Source organism: Oncorhynchus mykiss, chromosome 26, assembly GCF_057628025.1.
Source record: "Oncorhynchus mykiss isolate SJ-2025 chromosome 26, ASM5762802v1, whole genome shotgun sequence".
In the NCBI taxonomy this organism is placed as follows: Eukaryota; Metazoa; Chordata; class Actinopteri; order Salmoniformes; family Salmonidae; genus Oncorhynchus; species Oncorhynchus mykiss.
Genome location: NC_143047.1, coordinates 2,357,159 through 2,375,651, shown reverse-complemented (window position 1 = coordinate 2,375,651; position 18,493 = coordinate 2,357,159). Strand labels below are relative to the sequence as shown.

General features: G+C 41.2%; 1 protein-coding gene across 4 annotated transcripts in view; it reads left to right on the top strand.

Moving 5' to 3' along the window:
- Positions 1-11,039: 11,039 nt before the first annotated feature.
- mocs1 (molybdenum cofactor synthesis 1) overlaps positions 11,040-18,493 on the top strand; it is a 54,068-nt gene continuing 46,614 nt past the window's right edge. For all 4 annotated transcript variants that reach the window (XR_002470937.3, XR_016492158.1, XM_021585665.3 and 1 more), the window contains exons 1-2: positions 11,040-11,275; positions 14,715-14,850. Coding sequence is in view for 2 of the 4 variants with exons in the window: in XM_021585665.3 (XP_021441340.1) it covers positions 11,057-11,275; positions 14,715-14,850 (355 nt within the window). In the remaining 2 variants the exon portion in view is untranslated. The remainder of the gene's footprint in view (positions 11,276-14,714; positions 14,851-18,493) is intronic.

Here is an 18,493-nt window from a genome sequence, read left to right as displayed (position 1 = left end):
TAGGGTCGTTGTCCTGTTAGAAAGTGAACGTTTGCCCCAGTCTGAGGTCCTGAGTGCTCTTCGTCAGGTTTTCTCCTAGAATCTCTCAATGTACTTTTCTCCATTCATCTGTCTCTCGATCCTGACTGGTCTCCCAGTCGATGCCGCTGAAAAACATCCCCACAGCATGATGCTGCCACCATGATGCTTCACCGTAGGGATGGTGCCAGGTTTCCTCCAGACGTGACACTTGGCATTCAGATCAAGAGTTCAATCTTGGTTTCATCAGACCAGAGAATCTTGTTTCTCACGGTCTGAGTCCATTTGCCTTTTGGCAAACTCCAAGCGGGCTGACCGAGGAGTGGTTCTCCCAGCTCCACAGAGGAACTCTAGAGCTCTGTCAGAGTGACCATCAGGTTCTTGGTTTCCTCCCTGACCAAGGCCCTTCTCCCCCGATTGCTCAGTTTAGCCGGGTGGCCAGCTCTTGGAAGAGTCTTATTCCAAACTTATTCCATTTAAGAATGATGGAGGCCACTGTGTTCTTGGGGACCTTTTAAAAAATATATATATATTACACCTTTATTTAACTATGCAAGTCAGTTAAGAACAAATTCTTATTTACAATGGTGGCCTACCAAAAGGCAAAAGGCTTACTAAATAAAAATATAGGACAAAACACACATCACGAGACCTTCAACGCTGCAAAATGTTTTAGTACCCTTCTCCAGATCTGTGCCTTGACACAATCCTGTCTCAACGCTCTACGGACAATTCCTTCAACCTCATGGCTTGTTTTTTTCTCTAACATGCACTGTCAACTGTGGGACCTTATATAGACTGGTCTGTGCCTTTTCAAATCATGTACATTCAATTGAATTCACCACAGGTGGACTCCAATCAACTTGTAGAAATTGCTCATTGATGATTCATGGAAACAGGATGCACCTAAGCTCAATTTCATATCTCATAGCAAAGGGTCTGAATACTAATGTAAATAAGGTATTTCTGTTTTTAATTTTTCAAACCTTAGCAAAAAAAATTGAAAACCTGTTTTCGCTTTGTCAGTATGGGGTATTGCTTGTAGATTGCTGACATTTTATTTAATCAATTTTAGAAAAAGGCTGTAATGTAACAAAATGTGGAAAAGGTCAAGGGGTCTGAATACTTTCCGAATGCACTATATATACAGTATATATTTATACTCCGGACTCTGACATTGCTCATCTTAATATTTCTATATTTCTTAATTCTATTATTTTACTTTTAGATTTGTGTGTATTGTTGTGTATTGTTAGATATTACTGCTCTGTTGGAGCTAGAAACTGTTGGAGCTAGCATTTTGCTACACCAGGAATAACATCGGCTAAACATGTGCATGCGACCAATAAAATTTCATTTGATTTAAGGCAATGACCTATCAACTATAATCAGCTATTTTGATTGTACTTGTCTGTTGTCCTGATCTTCTGTGTGGGTTGGGAACCCGGGGGTAAAGTCCTCCGTGGGTGGAGTATGTAGCTCTTGAACTGTGACACTGACAGACTCACATGGCTTTAGGTTTCATTGCTTCACCCACTAGGTGTGTATCTTTGCATTGCATTTTTCAAGTTGTTTTATGGAGCTTTAAGTGACACAAATGTCATCGTTAAAGGTGGATAGATAATTCACAAAAAAGCCTCTGATTGGCCAGCTAACTTTGAATGACAGTTGATGTGGAGAGAATGGGTTCAAGGTACTCACTAGGGGTCTAGTAGGTAGTGGTGACTGTTTTTTAACAGACCCATTCCCCCTATGTAGGTCCAAACACAATAGAAACTGATAGTCAAGCACATGTGTTTTCCCTGCTCTGTGCTTACCCCTTGTTTCCCTCTTTTCTAGCATTGAAACTACAGAAAGTTGCCCTGAACAGTAGCTGTATGATATAACAAGTTATTGCCGTTCCTTGTCTGTTAGTGCTTATTCGCATAGTATTGAATTGAAAACCATATGTAAGAACAACCACAGTGCATGTTTAGCGCCTCAATTACATTTTTTCCTACACCAATGTTAGAGTATCTCCACTTGCAGAAAATTTTGAGCAATGCCATTAACTTAATAAAGAGCACAATGTTGTTGTGTAAATAGCCTAAATACAACATTTCTTAGAAATATCCTGGGAGTCGAGTGGCTTGTTGACAACTGTATAGATTGGTTTAGACCAAAGAGTATTTGTGACCAAAGAGTACCTGTGTTTTCAGATCACAAATTGTGGCTCTTAAGGTAGGCCTGTATTTTTCAGTGCCATTTCCAAATTATTTCAATTCACAGTCAATTATTGGGCGCGTTCAAACGGCTCACTTTTGTCAAGTCGATGACAATCGTTGGTCACCGCCTTTCAAAGTGTGTTGCATTAGGGGATTGCCAGACTTATGCCTACATGTTGACTACATGAACTTTACAATAACCATGTGATCAGATGTCATGAAGTTTCGACTGTAGTCAACTACAATTTTGGGCAGTTGCTCCTCACCAGCTGCAACTTGCAACCATCGCCTCCAATGCGGGAGGCACTATTTCTCAACCAATCAATAGTGTTATTGTTTGACCCACGCAAAAAGACGTGACTGAAACAGGAAGCAGCGATTCATGTGTAGCCTTTACAGTGGATGTGTACAAATGAAGGTGATATTTGAGGCTGTCTATCCCCAATTGATAGTGAAATGTACACATACAGTACCAGTCAAAAGTTTGTACACACCTCGTCATTCAAGGGTTTTTCTTTATTTTGTCCATTTTCTACATTGTAGAATAACAGTGAAGACGTCAAAGCTATGAAATAACACATATGGAATCATGTAGTAACCAAAATATTGTTAAACAAATCAAAATATATTTTATATTTGAGATTCTTCAAAGTAGCCACCCTTTGCCATGATAACAGCTTTGTCCACTATTGGCATTCTCTCAACAAGCCTCATGAGGTAGTCACCTGGAATGCATTTCAATTAACAGGTGTGCCTTGTTAAAAGTTAATTTGTGGAATTTCTTTCCGTATTAATACGTTTGAGCCAGTCAGTTGTGTTGTGACAAGGTAGGGGTGGTATACAGAAGATAGTCTTACTTGGTAAAAGACCACGTCCATATTATGGCAAGAACAGCTCAAATAAGCAAAGAGAAACAACAGTCCATCATTACTTTAAGTCATGAAGGTCAGTCAATAAGGAACATTTCTTCAAGTGCAGTCGCAAAAACCATCAAGCGCTATGATGAAACTGGCTCTCATGAGGACCACCACAGGAAAGGAAGACCCAGCACCACAGATCACAGCCCAAAGAAATGCTTCACAGAGTTCAAGTAACAGACACATCTCAACATCAACTGTTCAGAGGAGACTGCGTGAATCAGGCCTTCATGGTCGAATTGCTGAAAAGAAACCACTACTAAAGGACACCAATAATAAGAAGAGACTTGCTTGGGCCAAGAAACACGGGCAATGGACATTAGACTGGTGGAAATCTGTCCTTTGCTCTGATGAGTCCACATTTTTTATTTTGTGTTCCAACCGGCGTGTCTTAGTTAGACGCCGAACAGGTGAATGAATGATCTCTGCATGTGTGGTTCCCACCATGAAGCATGGAGGAGTTGGTGTGATGGTTTGGGGGTGCTTTGCTGCTGACACTGTCTGTGATTTATTTAGAATTCAAGGCACACTTAACCAGCATGGCTACCACAGCATTATGCAGCGATACGCCAACCCATCTGGTTTTCTCCTAGTGGGACAATAATTTTGTTTTTAAACAGGACAATGACCCAACATACCTCCAGGCTGTGTAAGGGCTATTTGACCAATAAGATGAGTGATGGAGTGCTGGATCAGATGACCTGGCCTCAAAATCACCCAACCTCAATCAAAAGATGGTTTGGGATGAGTTGGACCGCAGAGTGAAGGAAAAGCAGCTAACAAATGATCAGCATATGTGACCCGATTCAGGAAGCTAGGCGTATGTCGCTGTTAATGACTTCACAGGAGAGCTGTTTGAATGTAAAACATGTTTTTTTTTAATCAAAATGCAGAAATACCTTCTCGAACATGTGAACTTTCATGTGCCTTAATATCAAACTTGTATGTCATCTGTAAATACGAATAAAATTGTTAAATTACGAGCCTAGTTTGTTTAGCCAATGAATTAGGAGGCAACCTTCCCGGTTGCCTCCTAATTAGCTGAGAAAATGAGTGGGCTGGACATTTTTTTATTTTTTACCTTTATTTTACTAGGCAAGTCAGTTAAGAACAATTTCTTATTTTCAATGACGGCCTAGGAACAGTGGGTTAACTGCCTGTTCAGGGACAGAACGACAGCTCGGGGATTTGAACTTGCAACCTTCCGGTTACTAGTCCAACGCTCTAACCACTAGGCTACCCTGCCACCCCAGACGTGCCAAGAGATGAGTTTGGATTGGTCAGCCATATAGCATGCGTCTGTTGATTGGTCAGTATGTCTAGGTAATTGTGTCAAACATTTTTTTTTTATAATGTATCGAGTAGTAAAACTGCAGAAACCTAATGTCAAGTTAAAGTGTACTATTATCTAGCTAACATCAGCTAGCTGGCTCGCTAGCTAACGCTATGTGTATGCTCTCCACTTTCTGGAGAACCAAGTTTTGAAATTAATGGAATTCGAGTATGATGGCTAAGAAGATGGAGAAAACACCAGTCTGGATTACATCATCAAACTAAGGGCAACCATGCATGGCATCAGACAGGAGAGGCGTCCAACCTTGATGTATACTGGTGAGAGTCTGACTAGCAACATTTTCAGATATTACACGTTTCTAATTTTGACAGAATGTAGTTTCATTTCAAGTGTACTGTTAACTAGCTAACGTTAGCTGGCTGGGTAGCTAGCTAATGTTAGCTGGCTGGGTCGCTAGCTAACATTGTGCATGATCTTATTCTTCGTACCGCAGACACATTTGCTTGACTAGTTATTGCCATAGAACCTGGTTGGTTAGCTACCTGCAGATTCATGCAGGGTAGTAGCGTCATGAGTTGTGATTACAGTCCATTGTTTAGCAAGCTAGCTTGCTAGCTACATGTCTTAACAAAAGACTCAACTCTAATTTTGACAAAGCATATTAATTTCAAGTTAGTGTACTGTTAGCTAGCTAGCTAACGTTAGCTGGCTGGCTCGCTAACTAACGTTACATCATGCGTTGGGATTCATTGTTTACCTAGTAAGCTATCTAGCTACATTTCTTAACAAAACACTCATTTTAGTGTGCCATAGCACAGAATAACTGATTAATTTTTTAATGCTCAACACCAGTTGAATATGTCCGGTGTCAGTAAAGGTCGGCAACAAAGCATAATTCAATTGTTGCCAGCAGCACAGTTACAGTCACCAACGCTCTGGATAACATAAACTGCCTCACCAGCTCTGCTAGGGTGAGTAAAATCGTCAGAGTGGGTGTTCTCTCATTATGCTTCTGGAAGTAGCTAGCCAATGTTAGCCAGTTACCTTGGGTGCTTGACTGTTGTTGTGAGGTCAGAGCTTTCGGAAAAACCCTACTTATTGAGCAGAGTGTCCAGTGTGCGCTCTGAACGCAAAATGCTCTGAATTTACGAAGGGACAATCTTCAACTGCACAGTTGCAGTCACCAATGCTCTGGATAACATAACAACCTAAATAGCTCTGCTAGGGCGAGTAATGTTCAGTGAGTTGTTCTCTAATGTTCAGTGAGCTGTTCAGTGAGCTGTTCTCTAGATGTCTGGAAGTAGCTGGTAAGTTAGTACAAAACAAATTGATCAGCCCTTAACCTGTAGTGACACCCCATCCCATGAACGGGACCGTTGTCATCATCTGACACTAATTAGCATAACGCAACGGACATAAATATTCCTAGAAAATATTCCTATTCATGAAAATCACAAGAGAAATATATTGGAACACAGCTTAGCCTTTTGTTAATCACCCTGTCATCTCAGATTTTCAAAATATGCTTTACAGCCAACGCTATACAAGCATTTATGTAAGTTTATCATAGCCTAGCATAGCATTATGCCTTGCTAGCAGCAGGCAACCTTGTCAAAGAAATCAGAAAAGCAATCAAATTAAATTGTTTACCTTTGATGAACTTCGGATGTTTTCACTCACGAGACTCCCAGGTAGACAGCCAAAGTTAATTTTTTCCCAAGAGATTATTTTTGTAGGCGAAATAGCTCCGTTTGTTCTTCACGTTTGGCTGAGAAATCGTCCGGAAATTACGGTCACCACAACACCGAAAAATATTCCAAATGAGCTCCATAATATCGACAGAAACATGGCAAACGTTGTTTAGAATCCATCCTCAAGGTGTTTTTCTAATATCTATTCGATAATATAATCGTCGGGACAATTAGTTTTCCACTAGGACCGATTGGAATAATGGCTACCTCTGTATTTTACGCGATATTCTCTCTCGGAGCCACCATGTGACCACTTACGCAATGTGGCCGCCTAAGGCTATTCTTCAACAGAAATGCGTAAAACTACGTCACAATGCTGTAGACACATTGTGACACCTTGGGGAATACGTAGAAAGCGTAAGCTCGTTGATGGTACATTCACAGCTGAATAGTCATTGGAACGCAGCGCTTTCAAAACCTGGGGCACTTCCGGATTGGATTTTTCTCAGGCTTTCGCCTGCAACATCAGTTCTGTTATACTCACAGACAATATATTTACAGTTTTGGAAACGTTTGAGTGTTTTCTATCCAAAGCTGTCAATTATATGCATATTCGAGCATCTTTTCCTGACAAAATATCCCGTTTAAAACTGGAATGTTTTTTTTCCAAAAAATGAAAATACTGCTCCCTAACACCAAGAGGTTTTAAAGAGATGGGTGGGGCTAAGGCTTAAGAGGGTGTGAACAATGCTGAATGGCTGTAGACAAAGAAGGGATGTCCAATAGTAGTACCAAAACATTGAAAGATGTTTTTCTCAAAAGTGAGTTTACAAGTTGATCAACTTTCAAAATTTCAGAATTACTTTCCCATTGTTTCCTCAAATGCAGTGTATGAAATACCATTTTGTCTCTCTGAGTCTCTACTAAAACAGAAATTAAAGTGTTGCTACATAAGACCGAATCACATATGTGAGTCACATGTGGGAACTCCTTCAAGCTTTCAAGCTTTCAACCTCATGAAGCTGGTTGAGAGAACGCCAAGAGTGTGCAAAGCTGTCATCATCGCAAGGGTGTCTACTTTGAAGAACCTCAAATATAAATATATTTTGATTTGTTTAACAATTTTTTGGTTACTACATGATTCCATATGTGTTATTTAATTAATAGCTTTAATGTCTTCACTGTTATTATACAAAGTAGAAAATAGTAGGCCTTCTGAGTGGCGCAGTGGTCTAAGGCACTGCATCACAGTGCTAGCGGTGCCACCAGAGATTCTGGGTTTGAGTCCAGGCTCTGTCGCAGCTGACTGTGACCAGGAGACCCATGGGGCGGCACACAATTAGCCCAGCGTCGTCCGGGTTAGGGGAGGGTTTGGCCGGCAGGGATGTCCTTGTCCCATCACGCACTAGTGACTCCTGTGGCGGGCCCGGGCACAGTGCACGCTGACAAGGTTGCCAGGTGCTTGGTGTTTCCTCTGACACACTGGTGCGGCTGTCTTCCGGGTTAAGTTGGCATTGTGTCAAGAAGCAGTGCGGATTGGCTTGATTGGGTAGTGTTTCGGAGGATGCATGGCTCTCGACCCTCGTCCATACGGGAGTTTCAGCGATGAGACAAGACTAACTTCTAATTGGATACTATGAAATTGTGGAGAAAAAAGGGTAAGAAAGTCACACACAAAAAAATGTTGAAAATAGTAAAAATAAAGAAAAACCCTTGAATGAGTAGATGTGTCAAAACTTTTGACTGGTACTGTATATTAACAGTTTTTGAAGGATGGCTCCTCAGATCATTTCAATGTAGGCTACCCAGTAATTACACAATTGCTTTTAATTAGACGTCGCGCTACTTGTAATCACTTCAATGTTCTTCTAGCAGCCCATTAATGCTACTGTCACTGTAATTAGAAATCCAAAGGCAAAACCAAAGATGTTCTAATGTATTCAAATGTCTATGGTAAAACGACACTACCTGAGGAGGTTGCGAAAAGATTCACATGGACAGAGATGGATGACGCCAAAATGGCAGCGTCCATGGAATTGTTGCTTGTAACTGAAAATGTTTGAAGTGTGTGTGACCAGGGCCGGACCTGGACGTTCTGCCGCCCTAAGTGAGACAAAAATCTGTTCACAGAGTTAAGCATTGTTATAGAACGGCTTGATATAATCTGAATACGTTTTATGAATTTATTTCAAAATATAAAGCATACCCCTAACAAAGGGTATGTGATAACCTCACTCAAATCGAGCCCTAGTTTTTGTCAAAAACACCAAGCCCTTCCCAGATATGAGGGGTATTTAATCAGTGCATATGACATTATTGGCTATACCGACATCTATGGACAAGATAATTGTCTGTCAAACAGGTAGGCTTACCACTTGTTTTTTTGGAAGAGGACGAAATAAGCTCCAATTATACATGTCATTCTATGTTAATTCCCATAATAATGTTTGGTGCACGTGTGCACATATAGGAGGTCCCTTACCGGGCAGAAGGGAATGTCACCTTAACCCCTGCATCGCAGAGTTACAATGTTGCTATCACTATGCAACCTACTACCTATAGTAGGAAAACTCGTTTTTTATTAATAATATCCCACTTGTTATCACACATGGCACGACCCTATAATTATTACAATAAAAATAACACTTTTATATAACATATTTAACATATATTTGAATATTCCTGTAGAACTGTAAAACAGAGCAAGATCATTTGAGCTTTGGAAACAACTGCCATGCATTCGTAAATGCATGGTGGGCCTCGTTTCGCTGGAGCAGTGTAAAATAAGCTTTATGTCAATGACCCAGCCTTAACAAATGTTGTTTATTTACATATCGAATGTGATTGTTTTATTATTGAAACATTTATTTATTTTGTCTCCACCTAGAGTGGCCTCTTTTTCCTCTGCTGTGGTGCTGCATTGCAGTCAGCGATGTTTTCGCTCGGTAGCTGTCCATGGTCCTGAAATCAAATCATCTGAGTTTGCTTGGACACCAGCCTGATCTCCAGTTCCTTCCACATCTGAAAACTATCTAGGTGGTAATGCGATTTCTCATGCAAGCCGAGGAGGAGGCACAGATTCTTCCTGTCCCTGGGTCCTTCCCTGACCAGCGCAGAGTTGCACTCGTGTGAATTTATTTTGCAGCGGAAACAGAAGGCTGCATCGTTTTGCTTGGAATAGACAAGCCTTGGTCTCCACTCTCTCCCCGTTTGCCATCCTCCTATTTTTGTGGGCCACAGAAAACTTTCGTTGCCCCTCATCTCTTGGGAAATTCCCCTCCTTATCCTGATGTGGCCCAGCCTGGACTACCATATCACGTAAAGATCCATTCATATATTTTGGCCACTCACCGGGATCTTCTATGTTTTTAGTCTGGGAGTCGTATTTAGTAGCAGTACCACCACTGTCATCCGGGACAGGGATTGACGAATCTGAGTCTGGGTCTAAGATAGTAGGGTCTTCGCCGGCATTGTTTGGAGGTGTGGCTAGGACTGGCGTTGACCAGAGAGCTGTCATCATCGGTCGATGTGCAAGGCTCGGACTCTTCTTGTTTGCCGTCTTTGCTGCTAGAATCAGCGAACGAGGGCTCGTCGTTCTTGGCTTGTCATTCTCCACACCGACTGATAGACATTGCTGCATGCTGAAAAATTTCACCAGCGAATTTCTTTGGTTTAGAGATTGTGCCTCTTTTCTCATAGTTTAAGAAAATATTCACTTCCTGATAGTTTTTGTCTCTTAGACATGGTAGCAAATTGTTTCAAATCTCTATACATTACTTTTAGCTAAAATTATATCCACTAGTAGTGGCTAGCTAACGTTAACAAGCTAGGTTAGGCTACTGCCTTAATCACTAATTGTATTCATCACACACAAACATTAAAAAAATACATTAATTGAATTGGCAGATTCATTTTTATTAATGTTTCACCATTAGATAATCCTATATAAATCACACACACATCACCATAGCTACCAAGGAAAGTGGGAGCGAACTTCAGGAGAATAAGGATTGGGATGGGTGTGGGAACTGCATCAACTACTCAGGCCAAACCTGGATGACACTGGGCCAATTATGCGCCACTCTATAGGACTCCCAATCACAGCCAGATGTGATACAGCCTGGATTTGAACCAGGGACTGTAATGACACCTGTTGCCCTGAGATGCAGCGCCTTAGACCGCTGCGCCACTCGGCCTTAGACCACTGTGCCACCCCAGCCGCCGGAGTGAAGCAGGAGGTGTAGTAGCTGATCAGGGGTGCCTGAGGGCGGAAGCCAATTGTCAAAATGTTGCCCCAAATTCAAGTGCCGCCATTATCTTGCCTAATGGGAGGGCCCGGCCCTGTGTGTGACAATCAAATATTTGCAGACTGGAGAAGTATGGTGTTGAAGAATATGTGAATGGAAAATGTTGCAACTGTGGTGGGGATCAAACTCCGGACTTCCTTGAGGGTGAAAGAGGTCGAGGTGTCAAGGATCAGGGCTGTACAGCAGATTTCACTCTGAAATGCCCAACCTCACAGGGCTCTTCTGAGCCTGTGTAGGGACCTGATTAAAATCGTCTTTTTTTTGTAGAAAAGCAGGATGATTTTGATTAGTTAATACATTCTTTGATAGTTTGTATGATTTAAAAAAAAAAAAAAACGTTTTACCCATATTATTTCCTTTTTGGAATCTTTATTATCCACCCGCACAGTGGCTGACAGAATGCACATCCAAGTGTTGCGAACGCCATTATACCATAGAAGAAGAAGAACTACACTACCCAGAGGGTAGAGGATTTAGACGATTGGCTGAAGCTGCCCACTCCCCCTTGAATGTGGTTACAGCAACTCCGTAGACGTTATGTGAGGCTTCGATATTATTAACTTTCTTTGTTTGACACTTCTAGGACGATAAACAGATATTCCAACAGTTAATATACATTTATAACATGGCTTTTCATGGTAGCAAGTGCTGCCGCTTTATAGTAGGCAGACATTACGATGTCAAGGCCCTGTCAACGCAGCGCGTGAAACTATTTGTACCAAGCTCAACACCCAAGTTGCTGCGGTGGTATTCCAGCGCAACACAAGAGGAAAATGAACTTGAACTCGTATCTCTTGCAAACTCAAGTGCAGCTGTCCCTGCAACAAAAATTGGGACGACACAGGTAAGAAAGGCTAGCTATAAATATTTTATAAACGCCGTGGCGTTTATGGGTTGCCATGGTTTATGACATGTTCATATGCTATCTGGGAGGTCGCTCTCGGTAGGCTAGATCTCCAGGCGGCCGAAGTTAGCCTTTCCGCCTAAAGCAATTCGGTTTACTTGAATGTAACCATAGCTGCCTGGTGGAGGCTACCACAGTGCTCTTTGACATAAAAGCCAGTTCCAAACACGTTCTAAGCAGTGTTTGGTAGGTTACTTTCTAAATGTATTCCGTTACAGTCAGACTACTAGTCACCTGTCCAAAATTGTAATCAGTAACGTAAATTACCCTAACTCAGTCATGTAATTATATTATTTTCCTCTTTAGAACAGTTTCCCAAACTCGGTGCATGTTTTGTTTTTTTCCCTAGCACTACACAGCTGATTCAAATAATCATCAAGTTTTGATAATTTGAATCAGCTGTGTGGTGTTAGGGGAAAAACGAAATGTGCAGCCCTTGGGGTCCCGAGGATGGAGTTTGGGAAACGCTGCATTAGTTGAAGACAAAAATAAATATTGCCAATTGAGCGATATCTACAGTGCATTCCTATTTGCATTGACTCGAATCCCCGAGCTGACAATCGGGCGTTCTGCGCCTGAACAAGGCCACTGTTACCTTGTAGGCTGTGATTGTAAAAATAATTTGTTCTTAACTGACTTGCATAGTTAAATTAAGGTACCCCCGCACATTGATTCGGTACCCCCTGTATATAGCCTCATTATTGTTATTTTATAACTTGATTTTTTTGATTGTTTGGTTAAGGGCTTGTAAGTAAGCATTTCACGGTAGTGTCTACACTTGTTGTATTTGGCAAATGTGACAAAACATTTTATTTGGAAACAATTCAGACCCCTTAGCTTTATTCAAATTTTGTTAATCTATTAAATTGTTTTTCCCATTTTATCAATCTATACACAATACCCGATAATGACAATGCAAAACAGGTTTTTAGAAATGTTTGCTAATCTATGAAAACAGAAATAATACATTTACATAAGTCTTCAGCGATTACAGCCTGGAGTCTTCTTGGGCTGGAGTCTTCTTGGGCATGATGCTACAGGCCTGGCACAGCTGTATTTTGGGAGTTTCTCCCATTCTTCTCTGCAGATCCTCTCAAGCTCTCAGGTTGTATGTGGAGGGAGGGGGGGGGGGGTCTATGCACAGCTATTGTCAGGTCTGTCCAGAGATGTTTGATCGGGTTCAAGTCCGGGCTCTGGCTGGGGCACTCAAGGACTTGTCCCTGAAGCCGCTACTGTGTTGTCTTGGCTGTGTGCTTACGGTCATTGTCCTTTTGGAAGGTGAACCTTTGCCCAAGTCTGAGGTCCTGAGCACTCTGGAGCAGGTTTTCATTAAGGATCTCAATATACTTTGGTCCGTTCATCTTTGCCTCGATCCTGACAAGTGTCCCCAAACGCTGATAAAACATCCCCACAGAATGATGCTGCCTCCACCATGCTTCGCCGTAGGGATGGTGCTAAGTTTCCTCCAGACGTGACACTTAGCATTCAGGCCAAATAGTTCAATCTTGGTTCCAGCAGACCTTAGAATCTTGTTTCTCATGGTCTGAGAGTCATGTAGGTGCCTTTTGGCAAACTCCAACGGGCTGTCATGTACTTTTTACTAAGGAGTGGCTTCCATCTGGCCACTCTACCATAAAGGCCTGATGGTTGTCCTTCTGGAATGTTCTCAAATCTCCACAGAAACTCTGGAGCTCTGTCAGAATGACCATCGGGTTCTTGGTCACCTCCCTGACCAAGTCCCCTCTCCCCGATTGCTCAGTTTGGCCAGGCGGCCAGCTCTAGGAAGAGTCTTGGTGGTTCCAAACTTCATCCATTTAAGAATGATGGAGGCCACTGTGTTCTTTGGGACCTTCAATACTGCAGACATTTTTTTGTACCCTTCCCCAGATCTGTGCCTCGACACAATCCTGTCTTGGAGCTCAACGGAAAATTCCTTCGACCCCATGGCTTGGTTTTTGATCTGACATGCACTGCCAACTGTGGGACCTTTATAGGTGGGTGTGTGCCTGTCCAAATCATGTCCAATCAATTTAATTTACCACAGGTGGATTCTAAGTTTTAGAAATATCTCAAGAATAATCAATGGAAGCGGGATACACCTGAGCTCAATTTTTGGTCTCATAACAAGGTCTGAATACTTCAAGTTTTTGTCTATTTTTAATACATTAGCAAACATTTCTAAAGCTGTTTTTGCTTTGGCATTATGGGGTTTTGTGTGTAGATTGAGGAAACTTTTTTTACTTAATCATTTTTAGATTAAGGTTGTAACAAAATGTGGAAAAAGGGAAGTGATCCGGAATGCTTATCTTCTCTGTTTTTAACAACAGAAACAATTTGAGAACATCTGAGATGGTGAGTTTCATGTCATACTGAAATTACATGGCATGACCCTTCAATATTTTGAAGAATAGCCTATTTCTAGACTAGTTTTCGATATGAGTTGCAATAGTTTCCTTTACAATTATGCAATCTAGGTTTTCATTGACACACATCTCGAAAACGTAGACAATCACCAGAGATGCTATACCTGAAACCCGTAGTCAGATTTTGGTGTTATTGCTATGTACTCCTGCACCTTTGCTGTTTTACTTCCACATAAAGAACATAGGCCTTTTATGTTTTACCTAAGTCTACCAGATTGCCTTGAAACCTGTTATTCCATACACACCTCTACACTTATGCTTGTTTTAAATATATAAATGCATGCAAGGTTTGAAGTGATTGTAAATATTATATCTGCTAAGGGCTTCTTGCGATCAATTTAGTCTACAAATGATTTGTAATCATGTTCCTTCCTCCTGAGCATCTGCTAAATCTAGTTTGATCCCTGATGTAGGCTCACTAGCCCATCTGCACTGTCTCTGTAAGCTTTTGGCTAGAGCGCACGTGCTAAGCACAGAGTAGGCACATTTGCTATTTTACGCAACAGTTTTGTCACAAAAACAGTGGAGTGGAGTTGAACTCGGTACGTTAAAACTTGACGAAAAATACATTTCTTGTGCACTGTCATCACGTACTGATTTTATCCAAAACAAGTCAGTTTGGTGGCAACACACCACTGGTGAGAGAGTGCATATTTTTGAATATTCACATAACTGTCGCCAATTGGATTGAAAATTAGCTACTGTATATAAGAATTCGTTTTTAATTGAGTTGCCCAGTTGATTAAAAAAAACATATTTTTAGCATTTGTGGCCCATATCCAATTAATGTCAATATACCTGATATTAGCATTTTTTGCATTTAAAAAATGATTGTCAAGCTCAATGAAGTCTACTTTAAGATTTGGACATGAAGCACGGAAAATGCTGGGTTAAGTAATTAATCCTCATAAGATGGTTGCTCACTGTTTATTTTGTCCTTTGTTGTGTATTTCCAGGAGCTGGCTGTACCAGTGGGCCAGAGGCAAAGGTTGAATGAGGAAGTTCTACCCTTCTCTGCCTTCCTGACAGACAACTTTGGCAGACAGCACAGCTACCTACGCATTTCCCTGACGGAGAAATGTAACCTTCGCTGTAAGCACCATGATGAAGACTGCTTAAAGGCTATACAATCATTGTTTTGTTTTTTACAATTTATATAACACTTTAACTGAAAATGTTCCCTAATGGTGTGATTCATCTGTCACTGTAGTGGCTAAATTGTCCAATATAATTGTGCCAATACAATTTCCATCATAATCCTTTAGCCACAATGGAGGGTGGTGAAATGTAAGTCTTGATGCATACAAAACCTATGTCCAGAGTTTGATTCAAGTTGAAAACAATATATTTGTCGTTCTTCAGGTTACAAAAATGTAAAGAAAAATCAAACAAAACAAATTCCTTTATATTCAAACTAAAGAAACACATAGCGTGGTCTGGTATGTTTAAGCATGGTCAAAAGACTGGCTGACATTCCAGTCACACCCAATGGGCCTTGGAGCCTGTAGGCTTTTTAACTGTGTGCCCCTTCAGCCTGTAGAGGGGGGTACACACACTTCACAGAAGATTAGTGGCAATCACACATACATACATTTATTATTAATTTGATAACTCTCATTTTGTTCAGTTACATGACAGTTGTCAGCTAAGGTGATGTCATCCTTCCTGAAATGTAACCTCAGGCTGTAATGGCTCTCCTGTAATTTGACAGAATCTTGCTCATAAACCTTTTGTCTTCCACTGATGTTAAAATGTTTCTCCTTGAAATCTGTGTTGTATTGATTTATCAACATCTCTTCCAGATCTGAAACAGAGATTATGTTAGCTGTAATGGTAGGATGGCTACTCTTGTCCTTATTGTTATGGCTTCTAAGAGGGTCATTGATCCCCCCCCAGTAAGGCCCTCACAGCATACAGTGCCTTGCGAAAGTATTCGGCCCCCTTGAACTTTGCGACCTTTTGCCACATTTCAGGCTTCAAACATAAAGATCTAAAACTTTATTTTTTTGTGAAGAATCAACAACAAGTGGGACACAATCATGAAGTGGAACGACATTTATTGGATATTTCAAACTTTTTTTAACAAATCAAAAACTGAAAAATTGGGCGTGCAAAATTATTCAGCCCCCTTAAGTTAATACTTTGTAGCGCCACCTTTTGCTGCGATTACAGCTGTAAGTCGCTTGGGGTATGTCTCTATCAGTTTTGCACATCGAGAGACTGAAATGTTTTCCCATTCCTCCTTGCAAAACAGCTCGAGCTCAGTGAGGTTGGATGGAGAGCATTTGTGAACAGCAGTTTTCAGTTCTTTCCACAGATTCTCGATTGGATTCAGGTCTGGACTTTGACTTGGCCATTCTAACACCTGGATATGTTTATTTTTGAACCATTCCATTGTAGATTTTGCTTTATGTTTTGGATCATTGTCTTGTTGGAAGACAAATCTCCGTCCCAGTCTCAGGTCTTTTGCAGACTCCATCAGGTTTTCTTCCAGAATGGTCCTGTATTTGGCTCCATCCATCTTCCTATCAATTTTAACCATCTTCCCTGTCCCTGCTGAAGAAAAGCAGGCCCAAACCATGATGCTGCCACCACCATGTTTGACAGTGGGGATGGTGTGTTCAGCTGTGTTGCTTTTACGCCAAACATAACGTTTTGCATTGTTGCCAAAAAGTTCAATTTTGCTTTCATCTGACCAGAGTACCTGCTTCCACATGTTTGGTGTGTCTCCCAGGTGGCTTGTGGCAAACTTTAAACAACACTTTTTATGGATATCTTTAAGAAATGGCTTTCTTCTTGCCACTCTTCCATAAAGGCCAGATTTGTGCAATATACGACTGATTGTTGTCCTATGGACAGAGTCTCCCACCTCAGCTGTAGCTCTCTGCAGGTCATCCAGAGTGATCATGGGCCTCTTGGCTGCATCTCTGATCAGTCTTCTCCTTGTATGAGCTGAAAGTTTAGAGGGACGGCCAGGTCTTGGTAGATTTGCAGTGGTCTGATACTCCTTCCATTTCAATATTAATCGCTTGCACAGTGCTCCTTGGGATGTTTAAAGCTTGGGAAATCTTTTTGTATCCAAATCCGGCTTTAAACTTCTTCACAACAGTATCTCGGACCTGCCTGGTGTGTTCCTTGTTCTTCATGATGCTCTCTGCGCTTTTAACGGACCTCTGAGACTATCACAGTGCAGGTGCATTTATACGGAGACTTGATTACACAAAGGTGGATTGTATTTATCATCATTAGTCATTTAGGTCAACATTGAATCATTCAGAGATCCTCACTGAACTTCTGGAGAGAGTTTGCTGCACTGAAAGTAAAGGGGCTGAATAATTTTGCACGCCCAATTTTTCAGTTTTTGAGTTGTTAAAAAAGTTTGAAATATCCAATAAATGTCGTCCCACTTGTTGTTGATTCTTCACAAAAAAAATACAGTTTTAAATCTTTATGTTTGAAGCCTGAAATGTGGCAAAAGGTCGCAAAGTTCAAGGGGGCCGAATACTTTCGCAAGGCACTGTATAATCCATCTTCACAGCTGTTAACCTTTTGTGACTAGGGGGCAGTATTTTCATTTTTGGAAAAATAACGTTCCCATAGTAAACGGGATATTTTGTCAGGACAAGATGCTAGAATATGCATATAATTGACAGCTTAGGATAAACACAAAAGTTTCCAAAACTGTAAAAATATTGTCTGTGAGTATAACAGAACTGATGTTGCAGGCAAAAGCCTGAGAAAAATCCAATCCGGAAGTGCCTCATGTTTTGAAAGCACTACGTTCCAATGCGTCCCTATTGAGCAGTGAATGGGCTATCAACCAGATTACTTTTTCTCCGTATTCCCCAAGGTGTCTACAGCATTGTGACGTAGTTTTACGCATTTATGTTGAAGAATACCCGTAAGCGGCTACATTGCGTAAGTGGTCACCTGATGCTCCCAGAATGATTCTCGCGTAAAATACAGAGGTAGCCATTATTCCAATCGGTCCTACTGAAAACGAATTGTCCCGGTGGATATATTATCAAATAGATATTTGAAAAACACCTTGTGGATTGATTATAAACAACGTTTGCCATGTTTCTGTCGATATTATTGAGCTAATTTGGAAATATTGTTTTCGTGACTGCAATTTCCGGGCGATTTCTCAGCCAAACGTGAAGAACAAACAGAGCTATTTCGCCTACAAAAATAATATTTTTGGAAAATAGTAACATTGGCTAGCTAACTGGGAGTCTCGTGAGTGAAAACATCCGAAGCTCATCAAAGGTAAACTATTTAATTTGATTGCTTTTCTGATTTCCGTGACCAAATTCTTGGACCGACTCTCTTCTCTGTATACATCAATGATGTTGCTCTTGCTGCTGGTGAGTCTCTGATCTACGCAGACGACACCATTCTGTATACTTCTGGCCCTTCTTTGGACACTGTGTTAACAACCCTCCATGCAAGCTTCAATGCCATAAAACTCTCCTTCCGTGGCCTCCAATTGCTCTTAAATACAAGTAAAACTAAATGCATGCTCTTCAACCGATCGCTGCCTGCACCTGCCCGCCTGTCCAACATCACTACTCTGGACGGCTCTGACTTAGAATACGTGGACAACTACAAATACCTAGGTGTCTGGTTAGACTGTAAACTCTCCTTCCAGACCCACATAAAACATCTCCAATCCAAAGTTAAATCTAGAATTGGCTTCCTATTTCGCAGCAAAGCATCCTTCACTCATGCTGCC